We start from the raw sequence: 12,986 nt of genomic DNA, 5'->3' as shown, positions 1-12,986 counted from the left end.
GTTCTGGTTTTTCATCAGAGAGTAATTAATCTTACTTAATCTTTTTCCTGCAAAACAGATCTTCTGTAGCTGGAGGAAAACAAAGAGGTATCACTTGTTCTGTGGCAAATTAATCTTAAAGGGGGAAATCTTCCTAAGAAAATCAGTGGATTAAAGCAAGATTCAGTATTGCCTTTGAGCCCTGAAACCCAAACTAAACTCAAAGGGAGCTTTCAGCATTGTAAACCTGCTCTTATTGTGATGTGTCATCATTTGAAAAGTGAGATTTTCATATATGAGCAATTTTACTTTTGTGACTTCACCTTCATAGAAGATCCCAGTAATATTTTATACAGACCAAATGCTTACAGTTATTTTAGGCAACTTAAAGAAATTATTCTCAGAGGAAATTTAATAGGGAATTATGGTTTTCTGTCCTGTTGTATTCTGTGTTTAAGACACTCGTTCATTTGAATCTTTCTATATTAGCCTGTTCCATGTGAGAAACTTTGAAAATTATGCCTCCTTAGATGGTCAGCCTTTTTCTAAAGAAAGATAAACGTAATGAATTTAACCATGGTACCATGGAAACAGCTTTAAAGTTTATTTGGGAGCAGGGAGGAAGGATACAACTCCAGCACAGAGAAAGTGACAGGTTTGAGAAGAAAAATAAAAGAATGTCTCTTCATTAGGCACTGAGACCTTTGTTTGGGACAAATATCCTGTACATGGTTGTATATACTTGAGGGGTTTTATTTCTGTAAGTGCCATCAGTCGAAAAAAGATTTTGATGTCAGCTCAGGGTTCCCCTGGGTGGAAGGAGAATTTGTCCCTTGCTTTTGGCCATTCCTGCACCCACCATTTTGGTTTGTTACATAAAATGAGTTTATCTAATTAATTGTTATTCTGGGACTTTGTACAGAAGGAGGTCTAGTCTAAAGCAGATTTCATCACTTATTTCCTTGATAATTCACAAGTTAGTTTGGCTGCCAGGATAAAGAGTTGTACATAAAAAGACAAATATATGACTAAGCCTAAAAATTTCAGTGAGTGCACGGTCCCCAGAGCAGGGATGTTATCAAAGTTCAGTAGTGATGATGAATGAGCATTATCCCCTCTGAGGCTGTATGAGACCTTCACTTGGCCCTGCTTTCTGACTGTCAGAATTTGGTAGAGGACTCCATTGGCTCCTTTGACATTTTTTAGATAGTTTCCAATTGAGACAGGACAAAAGTAATTGAAATTAACACATCATAGCAGTACTTTTGACCCTCACCTTATTTTTTTGGTCTCTGAACTGCTGGCTGTAAATAGCAAAGCTACACACCAAAAATCTTCTGATCTTACCAATGCAAATTTTCTCTTTCAGAGTTTCCACTGCCCCTTTTTACATCTATGTACAAGCACTAAAACAGCATCACAAAGGGATTTCGGGGATGGTGAGAGGACAATGCTTGAGGGCCTTTTATATAAAGCTGATAAGATATAAGATTCACTTAAAAGAATAATACATTTTGCAGGCAGGGCATAATGTGGGAAATAGAACTGTTTGAGTTCATCATTTATTTCTTACCCTATCTTGGACTGAGATAATAATGGTATGGGTTACACATAACTTGGGATATTGTTATAATCAGATCAGCATGGATGGCCGGACGTACCCCTTTGGGTGGCAAAGTAAGGTTTAGTCTGTGTAACTTGATTGTGTACTTCAGATCCTGTAGGAACATCATTCCTGCAGAAAAATGCTCACAATTACATTTCAGTACTAAATAACCAGACCTCACATTCATCCAAAGACAATTTCACCAATACAGGCATTAAACCCTGTTTCAATGATGTTTAGGGGTTGGTTTTTTTCCCTCATTATAAACCTGGACAGCACATTATAATGAAATTTCTTTACTGGCAGTCTTAGTTTTGTATAGTTTGTATAGTTACAAAGATTACAGATATAAACCAAGTTGATACTGATCTTGTTCACAGCATGTAAGTCCAGAAATTTCTCTGAACAGCCTTTGGAAGTATCAGCACATGAAAGACAGACCTGATTTTTAAATGTGAACATCAGGCCGCTGCTATTCTGACAATGCCAGAACAAGAACCTTCCTTTTCTAATTGACATCTGAAAACTGAGAAAGATCTTTAGGCTAAATAAAGCTGACTAGCTTTCATCTGTTCAGAAGTACTTAACTAGAGTTCATTAAATTTGTTCATCTTTTTTATAAAAAAAGAAAAGTTTGCAATGTAAATTGTAACACTGTCTGGTGATCCCAGACAAATCCAATATCAAGGCTCTGGGTAAGATATTTTACATAGGTAGTGAGAGAAGGGAACTGTGCCTTTGTAATTTAAAACTTCCAGCCAATCATCAAACTAAAAAGCAGAAGGAAAGCTGCAGGTGCTGAGGAGAACCTGGTTAACAATGCAGTGAGTGCTTAACTGTAGGAGCCTCTGTAACCAAGTTTGCAGAATCTGGGGCAAGTGATTACCAGTACTTTGAATTCTGCGAGTGGTGGTTTTCACAGTTCCAAACTCATATTCCATGTGTTTCCTCAAATATTTCAACCCCTGATTCTTCTGCGGTTGGCCTCAGGCTGCAGAGATTGCTTGGTGCCCATGGCAAGTGATGGAACAGGGAGGTGATGCCAGCCCTGCAGTGCAATCTGGAACTGGATGTGGGTGAATCCAGTGGCTGGCAATTTAGAGGAAAACACGCTGGTGCTGTACCAGTTGGAGCCAGATGGTGACTGAAATTGTTAAGATGATTTGTGCTGCAAATGCCTGAAAAATTACCCTGCTGCAAAGTACCCAAAGCAGAGATGGGATCGTGGTACCAACCAAGCAGTGTGTGGGTAGAGTTTGCAAAAACTGTATGGAGTTAGTGGTTAATTGTAATCCTTCCCTTCACTCTTTTTTAGGTTCAGCTGATCCACTATAACCATGAGTTGTACACAAATGTCACAGAAGCTGCAAAGAGTCCTAATGGGTTGGTGGTAGTTTCCATATTTATGAAAGTAAGTATTCTGCATTAGAGATTCCTAATATATAGGGAGTAAATTTTCCATGAACTGTAAATGCAGGCGTTTGACTCCTAATTATGCTACAGCAATGCCCAGAAGCTCTGATCTGGAATCCAGAGACAGCTTCTTCCTAAACTGAGCATGCCATCTCTTCTCCAAAGCTTTTACAATATAAAGAAAATTAAAAGGGGTAAGGGAGGTGGGGGAAAAAAACCCCTTACATCATAAACATCACTCATAAAACTTTAATGGCTATGGCAGAAGTCACTAGCTTTGCAGATTTAGTGTTTCTTCATGAAATGTTATTCTTTCAAATCCCTTCTAGTAGGTTGAGGCCCTGGGAGAGAGGGCATGTCATGCTGATGTTTCAAAGCCAGCAAAATAATTTTTTTTCTGTATTATTTAAAACATCTTGAAACCATGCAAACTGAAAGAGCATTAAAAGTAGAACTTCTAGCATCTTGCATTTCACAGAACCACAAAGGCATGTGAATATTTTGTCTCCATCCTGTTGCATTCAAGGTACATATTTAAGTCTATCATTTATAGTGATCTAACACTAAACTCTAAACTTCATGCTTTTCCCAAGCCTCTTTCATTACACTGGAGAAACCTTTTGTCTCATTTTATAGAAAAAAAATTATTTCTCCCCTCCAAATATTGTTTATATTCTGTCATTATGTATCACTGTTTCATCAGTCTAAGAAAGTGTGTATTTCTGAGTAATGCTGAAGTTCACCTCATCACACCTTAGGTATGGGATATCTATTATTTCCCCTCAGTACTCTAATCCCATTTCATAAAGGTTCTAACAAAGCATTAACCTCAGATATAAAGTATGCATTTCACAGAGTATACTGAATAATTAGATATAAAAGGGCAGTTTTCACATGGGTCTAATATTTAAGAAATATATTTATGCTACCTTTTTTGTTTGTTTTTTTTTTTTTTTAATCCAAAAGGTATTGTATTATGACCCAGCAATCTGACCTGCATTCATGAAAAAGGCAAAAATTAAAGAGGAGACAGAGAGAATCTTGTCAATATTTAGAAGTACCTGCAGGGAGGTGTCAGAGGATGGACCAGACTCTGCTCAGGGCTGCTGAGCAACTGCGGGGTAGAATCTGACACATGGAAAGTTCCACCTGAACATGAGGTGTTACCTCATATATTACCCAGACATAAACCAGAGGAAGAGAGCTTTAATTTGCAATCAAAATAGCCTACTGCAAGGAAATTGTATTTATCAATAAATAAAATAATGGAATACTAGTGAAAATCCTGCCTAATATATCAACCACCTGCAAATTTCATCAAAGCTGTCGGAGGAGAAACCTGTGCTCATGCTTTTATTCAGGCATTGATTTCTGTTCACCCTGTTCCTTGTGTTTTATTTATTCTACCAACTTTCTATCAAGCTTCATTAGAAAAACAAGTGAGTAATTATTTCCTTCTCCCACAACAATGAAAAAAAGGAGAATTCAACTGGAGGACTATGAGAGAGTGTCTGTGTGCACACATGGAAGAGCTGCAAGGAAATGTCTGTGAGAAGATTTTGACATTGTGCATTTTCTCTTCTGTAGGTATCTGAATCATCAAATCCATTTCTAAATCGTATGCTTAACAGAGACACCATAACAAGAATAACATATAAGAGTAAGTTTCTTTTCATTTCCTCTGGAAACAGCTGTGTTCTTTCACTATCAAATGACACATTTAGTGATACTGAAACAAGAGGCACCTCATTATGGGCAGTAATTCCAGGTTTGCATTGTCAGGAACTCTGCATGATAAACTCAGGAATGTGAAAAAGCTCATTAGGTCATCAATTTATCAAATGAATTTTGAACTTCAAAGTCTGTTTTACATCTGAAGGTGCAACAACAAATTAATGAAATTATATTTGACACATACATATACTGTATTCACACAGAATGTGCAGGAGAACCTGTCTACTGTTAGCAGTAAAAGGGACATGTGTAGCAGCCTGGATTGTATTGGATCTGGTTATGTCAAGATCCTGCACAATTCACTGGATTTAGTATTCATCAGTGTTTTCTTTTTGAAGTAAAAGTTACAACATTCCTATTCAACTACTGCTGCATTTAACAGTTATAGAAAGAGGTTATTAACATAGCTTTTATATTTGTTATATTCTCATTTGAAAAGCCTTTAACTGATCATCCTCAATAATTCCATGTTCATATATAGACCTTGTGGAAAACCGGAGCTTAATTAAGATATTTTACAGAAAATAATGAAAAATACATATACATAAATTAAACCTCTTCTCCTGAAAACCTCATTTCCTTTGTCGAATATTCTAAGCTGCTATGAAGTTTGTAAGTTCAACAGTAGCAGAATTTAACTTTCAGAAAGTACACAGCAAGGGGATAACACAAATAATTCCTTGTTCTCTCCTGCAACACATACACCTCCATACCACTAAGGCTACTCTGCTTTTACCTGAGAGGTAACAAATCTCCTTACACCTTTAGTCCAAATAAGATTGGACTTCTGTGATAATGAAACTCAGTTCTCTACAATACCTATGGAAAGGAAGGCAACAGAGGGTTCTGCTCAGAATGTTTTATCCAGATTGTTCTATCAGTATCATATGTCATCATCTCTGCATGGAAGAAGCAGATCAGTCCCATTTTTAAACTGCTTGTCCTGATTCCTTGCAAAAATGCAGCAAGGATGTTCTGCAAGAGCTTCCTGCCTACCAGTGCTGCTGCAGCATCTCGGAAACAGGGAATTATTGTTAAGGCTGAGAGCTTTTTCTCCAGCTCCTTCACCCACAGATTCTGTATTCCCAGCTTCTGGGAACCAGCCAGATGTTCTCCCATGGGGCCCACCCTCCCAAAACTAAATATTTCATTTGTATGCTGCATTTACAGTGAAAACTCCTCTTCTCCGGAGCTGGCAGCATCCCACTACCTCCCACTGCTTGTTTTGTCTCCTTACAAGGGAAACACGACTCCAATCTCACCTAATTTGGGTATTCTAAATGAAATTTCTCATGAAGATGAACACATAAAACACAGGCTGGAAAATCAGTGATTAACAGAATTGCTTTAATTTTTAACCACGGTTTTCGCTAAGTTTATCCGTTAAAATTAAATCGCTGGTAGACACAATGCACACAATATTCCACAAGGCATTGGGTTACTTACTGTAGTAACAAGTATTGACTGTGAATTTTTAGTGTAAATTGGGAACATGAAAGTGTTATTGAAAGTAATTTTGCAGCTGTCCTGCATGATGGATTATAGCACCATTGCTGAAAACTAATTTTGCCTCTTACACTGCAAGGATTTCTAGTGTGCCTTTAGTAGCTGGAGTTCTGCAGCTTCTACTTTAGGGCTCCACTCTTGAAGTCAATACTCAGCACAGTGCTGACAAAATGCCCAGGCCCCATGTGCTCAAGAGGAGCGTGGAGGGAATGATGAAAAGAATGCTGGTTCAAAGTCAGGACAGTCCATAACATAAATAGAAGGTTTTGTTGTTGTTTTTTTTTTTTTTTTTAAAGAACAGCAACAAAATTAAGTGCTGTCTCTCCTGCTGCGTGAAATTTCCACATGCCAAGAGCATTAAAAGGGAAATTTCTGCTCTTATGGCTACAGTGAAGTAAGTGGACCCCAAGGAATTTTTAAGGAGATTTTAAATGTTTATTTAGATATTAAATGTTTATTTGCAGATATTGATGGCTACAGTGAAGTAAGTGGACCCCAAGGAATTTTTAAGGAGATTTTAAATGTTTCTTTGGTTCTGTTATCGCAGCCCAAAGAATTGACTGTGAGCAAGCTGAAACAAGGGACTTTTCAAGCAGATTTTAGTCAGAAGCTGTGTAGGTATCTCAAAAGAAAACTTTTTTATTATTCCTCATTAAGTGTGCCATTTGAGGGGACAAGTTAGTTTTCTTTCAAAACAGTTATGCTACATGAGCTTTCATCCAGTATTTGCTTAACATCAGGGAAAAAAATAACTTTTTAGATTCCCAAAATTCCACATAAAAATTTGGTCTTCTCATTGTCTGGTAAGCAGAGAAAATGAGGATCTCTTAATTTCTAACCCTGTAAATCTAACCTAGATCTTCTTCTGGATTATCATTATATGAATTTTAAAATCAAATGTACCTTCCTCCACTCAATAAACACTATATTCCCTATAAAAAGCATTATTATAAAGAGAACATACAAAGATTTCACTGTGAAAGCCAATCCCACACATCTATTACAAGCCTAGGGATAAAAGGATTTACATTATTTCCTAGGTAAATTGTCAGAGTCAAGGCCTTTATGTGAATGAATGTGAAATTTAATGAAATCTAATTTGTAGAAAGAAAAATTCCTGGGTTTGGAAATCAGCGTAAGGCATGAGCAGAACAAGAATAACACATTGTGGACTGCAGATAGGAATGATGCAGAGGGTCCAGGAAGGGCTGGATGGATTTATGAAAGGAAGCTTGTCACTGGCAAGAGATCATAACAGGGTGATTTTGAGCATTTTTGAATGTATTTTCAGTAAATACAAGCAAGAATTTGGAGGGTGGCAGTCTGGTATTAATACCAACCCACCAGGTCTGCTTCAACTCCAGAACAAGAAACCCTTACCAAGATGTGGGGAAAGGACAGACCTGTTTGTGGGAAAAATGTTGGTAACCAAATTCTTATTGTGTCATCTTCTCTCAAGGAATCATCTGGCTTCCCATGGGAATATAACTCACATACAGGCATTAATAAGTACTGTGTTTTCTTGGACAAACCCTTATTTCATTCACCCCTATCTTTGACTTTTCCTGAAGTGGTATTTTCCTCCAGTTCCTCATAGGAATATCTCTCATCTATATTAATCTTCAGTTAGTTTTCCATCTCCTAGTAAACCTTTCAGGGCAAATTCTACCTGGTTGAAACGATTTTAGCCCAGCTGAAGCCAATATGGCTGTGAGAAAGCAGATTTGGTCTTTAGGGATCTCTTCTGCCTGACTCTGTGCCACTTGGTGTTAAAACACACCACTTTCCATGGCTCATAAATAATGAACAGGATGCTCATGTGGGAAAGGGAAAAGTGTGTGACAACTCATTGAAAACAGGCATTGGCATGAAAAAAATCCATCAGTTCTCTTCCGATGCAATTCTAGCAAAATCACCAGTGCACTGCAAATAATGTTTTCAATGACCAGATGTATTCAGTCATCTCTACTTGTTCAAATATAAGTGCATTTTGACTGTGATTTCATGCTTGTGTCTGGAAGATTTGGGTTTAGGAAGAAGCTGTCGTGGGCCATGGGCCACTGAAGCCTGGTCATGTTAAAAGAGGGGACAGTAATGGCACTTCCTCTTCTGCTTGAGGATCCAGCCAGCACTGCAATCACCCAGCCCAAGCTGCAAGGGCAGGGCAGGGGACTCTTTTTCTAACAAACACGAGAGGGCCTGCCAGGATTTTTTTTTGTAAAACAACATACTGTTAATATAATAAAATATATATAATTAAAAATATATAATATTATATATTAATAATAATAATAATAGTAATAATAATAATAATAATAATTATTATTATTATTATTATTATTATTATTATTATTATTATTATTTATAATAAATACTGTTATTTAATATTAAAAATATTAAATAACAGTAAGGCCCTGGTCAATGAGGCAAAAACATTACACTCTCACCTCGACACTTTAACTGGGCTGTAGCTGCCAATATTGTTGCCCCCAAACCCTGTTCCATGTTGACTCTGCTGTGTTAAAATAAACAAACAGGGTCACATTTTCTCTGCCTGTGTTCTTTGATTTTCTGTTGCCCAAGACAATAATCTGCAGCCCTTCTTATTTTTCCATTAGGTTGTACAAGACAAGTCTTTTGCTCATCTAAGTTATGTCCTTCAGCTACAATATGTTAAATTCAAGTTAAATTGCACCTTTCTTTTTTAGCTCCTATACAATTCCTTGATCATTTGGATTTCTCTACAAATCAAGGTCAGCTTATGTGGAGCATTGAAAGAGGGAACACACCTCAGTGTGCACTTTTCCTTGCCTGCATTTTAACATTTCCTCTGCAAATGAACCAAATTGGAGACACCACACCCAGGTGAAAGGGTTCAAAGAGAACTCACAATGTTGCAAATCATAACCACCCCATCTTCCTCTGAGATACACACAAGCAGCAGTGTATCAGTAATAAAATATGTTCATCCCTGAGTGGATGAATGCCTACAGCCTAAGATTTGGCAGGCAAATCTGAGTTTTAGCTTTGACAGCACTGCCAAAAGTACTGTAAGGCCAGCATTACCCAAGAGAAATAGTGCAGATAGTACAGAAAACACTGAGGAACTCTGATGAATTTTGAAAGATATATCTCATTATATTTAGGTACATATCCACAGGATAAATTCTGTTGCAGAGGAATACACTTCATTAATTCCTAGAGAGCCTTACAATAAAGGCAGGACTCCTGGTACTGCTTCCCAGCAAGCCTTCAACCTAGAGTTTAGCTTTCTGAGGGAGCTGGCACTGCACCCACACCACTGTGCACATGAAAGGCTGGGAGGCTTCATGGAGCAGCTTTATTATCATGCACTAACTGCAATTTCCTCTCATGCCAGAAGGGCAATTAAGTTTTAATTCTCTTGGCCTTTCTGAGGCTTTGTTGAGCAAAAATTGTTAATGACCCCAAAAGATGGAAAGTCAGCGTTCTTCAAAGGCTTCTGCATCTCAATCAATAACTGCAACTTCAAGAAGCTTTTGACTCCAGTCCCTAAATGTGATTTAGAGTTGCCCTGTGAGTGCCTGTGCTCAGTTCCCAGTGTGTGTGAATGGGAATCTCAGTGCAGATCCACCCAGCAGGGTGAGGGATATTACTTGTGTTACTTGTTCTTGTCTAAATTGCTGGAGGATCCAGAAATGTGCATCTGTTAAGCTTCATTCTTTGGTGGAACTGAGCATCATGTGATCATGTTCTGGAATTAGGAGACATGAAAAGGGTGATTTTTTTTTATTTGTTTGTTTGTTTTGTTTGGGGGTTTTTGTTGTTTGTTTTGTGATGCTGCTGTTTTACCTGAGTTGTTTTCCTCCTTTGTTCTCCAGATGATGCATACTTACTACAGGGGCTTAATATTGAGGAACTTTATCCAGAGACATCTAGTTTCATTACGTATGATGGGTCAATGACAATTCCACCCTGCTATGAAACAGCAAGCTGGATAATAATGAACAAACCTGTCTACATAACAAGGATGCAGGTAAAGCAATTTACAAATTACTCAGTCTAGGATAGGTACAAAGTAATATTTTAAACATAATATTTCTAGCTTTACATTAGATTCAACTCTTGTGCTGTAGGGATCCCTGCATGCTATTTATACAGTTTGCAGAAGCATTGAAGAGGATTTTTGTCAAAATAAAAATACCAACTGTTTAGAACTCCATCAGTATCTACACACACAAACTTTAAGGGGGACCCTATTTTGAGTGAGGGTTTGAACCAAAAGGTTTTCAGCAGTCTCTCCACAACTGCATCATTCTGTGATGCTGTGAACAGTTACTTGGAGACTCTACAACAAGTACATCAGTGTTGTACGAACATAACTGAGGTTATTAAGGATAACAGAGGCCATTCCTAGGTCTGAATAAACACGTATCAATAGCACATAATGTGACAGTATATGGAGCCTTCTGGAAATAAAATCAGCCAGTGCTTTCTGGTATAGAATAAAATTACAGGATACACACCACAGATACCTTTGGAAAAATCAGACTGAAGTATTGAAGCCTCTATTAGAGAGAAGCAAGAGAAACTATGCAAGAGAAAACACAACTTCACATCCAAAAGGAAGCTATTGAGGAAACGCACCAAAAAATCTCAAAAATCTCAAAAACTAAATTTCTGTACAACTTGCTTACAATCCAAATCCTGGCGTCAGAAAACAGCAAATTTAACAGCAACTGGCCTCTCCTCCAAAGTTTCCATCAGTGAGTTGCCTACAGAGCTGTGACCTGAACTAAAACCTCCTCTCTTGTATACTTGAACCTCCATCTGCTCGGCCCAAGCAGGCAGCAAAAGAAATGTGGCCTGAGAAATGAAATTAGGAACAAGAAAACAACCCTAAATATCACTTTGGGATTTAAAATCATATTAACATTGTAAATAAGCTTACTTTTAAAAGCCCGAGATGTTTTATTTTTGTTGTATTCCTTCTGTCCAGTTTAGTCTGGAGGTAGTGAAAACACTTTGTTTCCTTTCTAAATGGGTGATTTGGGAGATGACACAGCTGAGCAGAGGCAAAAGGCTCACTAGTGTGAACTTTTCAAACACACGACCTAAATATTTTCCTACAAGCAACATTTTTAGGTCCAACATTAATGTGCAAAATAAGGATTCAAATATTTCTAGTCTGTGCTGCTACCTATGGGTTATACCCTCATGATATTTGCTACTTGTCATGCTTTAATGGTTAATCACATCCTCCATTAATGCTTAGTTATATCCTCCATTATTAATGCTGAAAATTGATTTTGTGGAATACTTACTAATTATGTTGTGTACTCATACTGAAAAAGCAATGCCCAGCTGAAGTTTTCCCTAAAAGCTGTTAAAAACTTCCAGTACATAAACCCCAGCTACTGGATTTCCCCATTAAATGCCATAAACAAACATCATAAATTGTACACTAATGTGGAAAATAATTTGTTTTTATATCTTTAAACCAAAATATTGAGGATTTCTGGTTTGTAATGTGAAACCTTTTTTTTTTCCCTCTCTGATTTTGGTTGACTTGGATCAATCAAGAGTTGCACAGTCGCCATAACAGTCATTTCTGCCAACCAGCACTGGATGCACAGGATGATTCACCATTTCCCTCTGTGCTGTGAAACCAGCACAGGTTTCTGCTGTAGGAACACTCACAGTCACAGCACAGACAGAATCATGACAGACCTGTCAGCAAAAAGAGGCTCTCACTTTTTAACATCATTAATTTCACGACTTCAGCAGCATCACTGTCAGTTTTCCTTCCCATCCAGCCTGCCCCTACCTGGTTGTTGAATAACACCAACCAAAACTGTGGCTTCTCAACTGAAAGCTACACTGTTCAGGAAATTTGCTCTTGTCATTCATCAAATTCATTTGCTCTGTACCAGCTGCTGCCATCCAGCACTGTTTATTCCATTACTTTCTGGCTCACCCAAAGACACCTCAATGCTATTTTCATTCACTCCCCACAAAACTGGTTACTCTCATTTAAAATGGGGCTCAGAAACAGAGGAACACACAAGGAATGGTTTTCAAGTTAACTCTGACTACAAACTGGCAGAGTTAACTTAAATTCGGTTTCACTGAAATTCTGTTTTACTTCAATTTATTAACTAATCTATTTAATAGTGTTGTATGTTGTTTACTTGCAGCAAAGACCAGTACTAAAACCCCCCTGTTTTGTCTTTATAGATGCATTCTTTGCGACTTCTAAGCCAGAATCAGCCATCACAGATATTTCTGAGCATGAGCGACAATTTCAGACCAGTCCAGCCTCTCAACAATCGATGTATCCGAACCAATATCAACTTTAGTTTACAGGGAAAAGATTGTCCAAACAATAGAGCACAGAAACTACAGTATAGAGGTACGTTCCACCTCCAGAATGACCCTTTCTATGCTTTCACTGAGCTCCTTTCTTTGAGAAATCCAAGGGCATAACAAGGCACACAAATAAAAACACATAAAACTCCAGATCTTGGGGAATAACTGTGTCAGTGAATTGCCACACAATTGAAATAGATGAGTAAATGCATGACAAAAAAAAACAGCCTGGGACATCAAATATGTTTTTTAGAAGTAAATAGGACAGGCCCTTGGTTTTCTAGCCTCATTTTAAAGTCTTCTCCCCTTACAAAGTGCATTTTGCTCTGGTTTACTCATCCACCAAGGGGGATGAGCTAGTCTTGATGACAACTGATCTCAAACAAAATTAGTAATTGAT

At 37.7% G+C, this 12,986-nt stretch overlaps 1 protein-coding gene across 2 annotated transcripts in view; it reads left to right on the top strand.

Moving 5' to 3' along the window:
• Positions 1-12,986, top strand: part of CA10 (carbonic anhydrase 10) — a 151,084-nt gene that overhangs the window by 136,429 nt on the left and 1,669 nt on the right. For both annotated transcript variants that reach the window (XM_063175791.1, XM_063175792.1), the window contains exons 6-9: positions 2,901-2,996; positions 4,586-4,658; positions 10,099-10,253; positions 12,455-12,629. In XM_063175791.1, coding sequence (XP_063031861.1) covers positions 2,901-2,996; positions 4,586-4,658; positions 10,099-10,253; positions 12,455-12,629 — 499 coding nt within the window. The remainder of the gene's footprint in view (positions 1-2,900; positions 2,997-4,585; positions 4,659-10,098; positions 10,254-12,454; positions 12,630-12,986) is intronic.

Source organism: Melospiza melodia, chromosome 24 (genome assembly GCF_035770615.1).
Source record: "Melospiza melodia melodia isolate bMelMel2 chromosome 24, bMelMel2.pri, whole genome shotgun sequence".
In the NCBI taxonomy this organism is placed as follows: domain Eukaryota; kingdom Metazoa; phylum Chordata; class Aves; order Passeriformes; family Passerellidae; genus Melospiza; species Melospiza melodia.
Note: the sequence above shows the minus strand (reverse complement) of the source record. Positions and strands in the feature narration are given on the sequence as shown.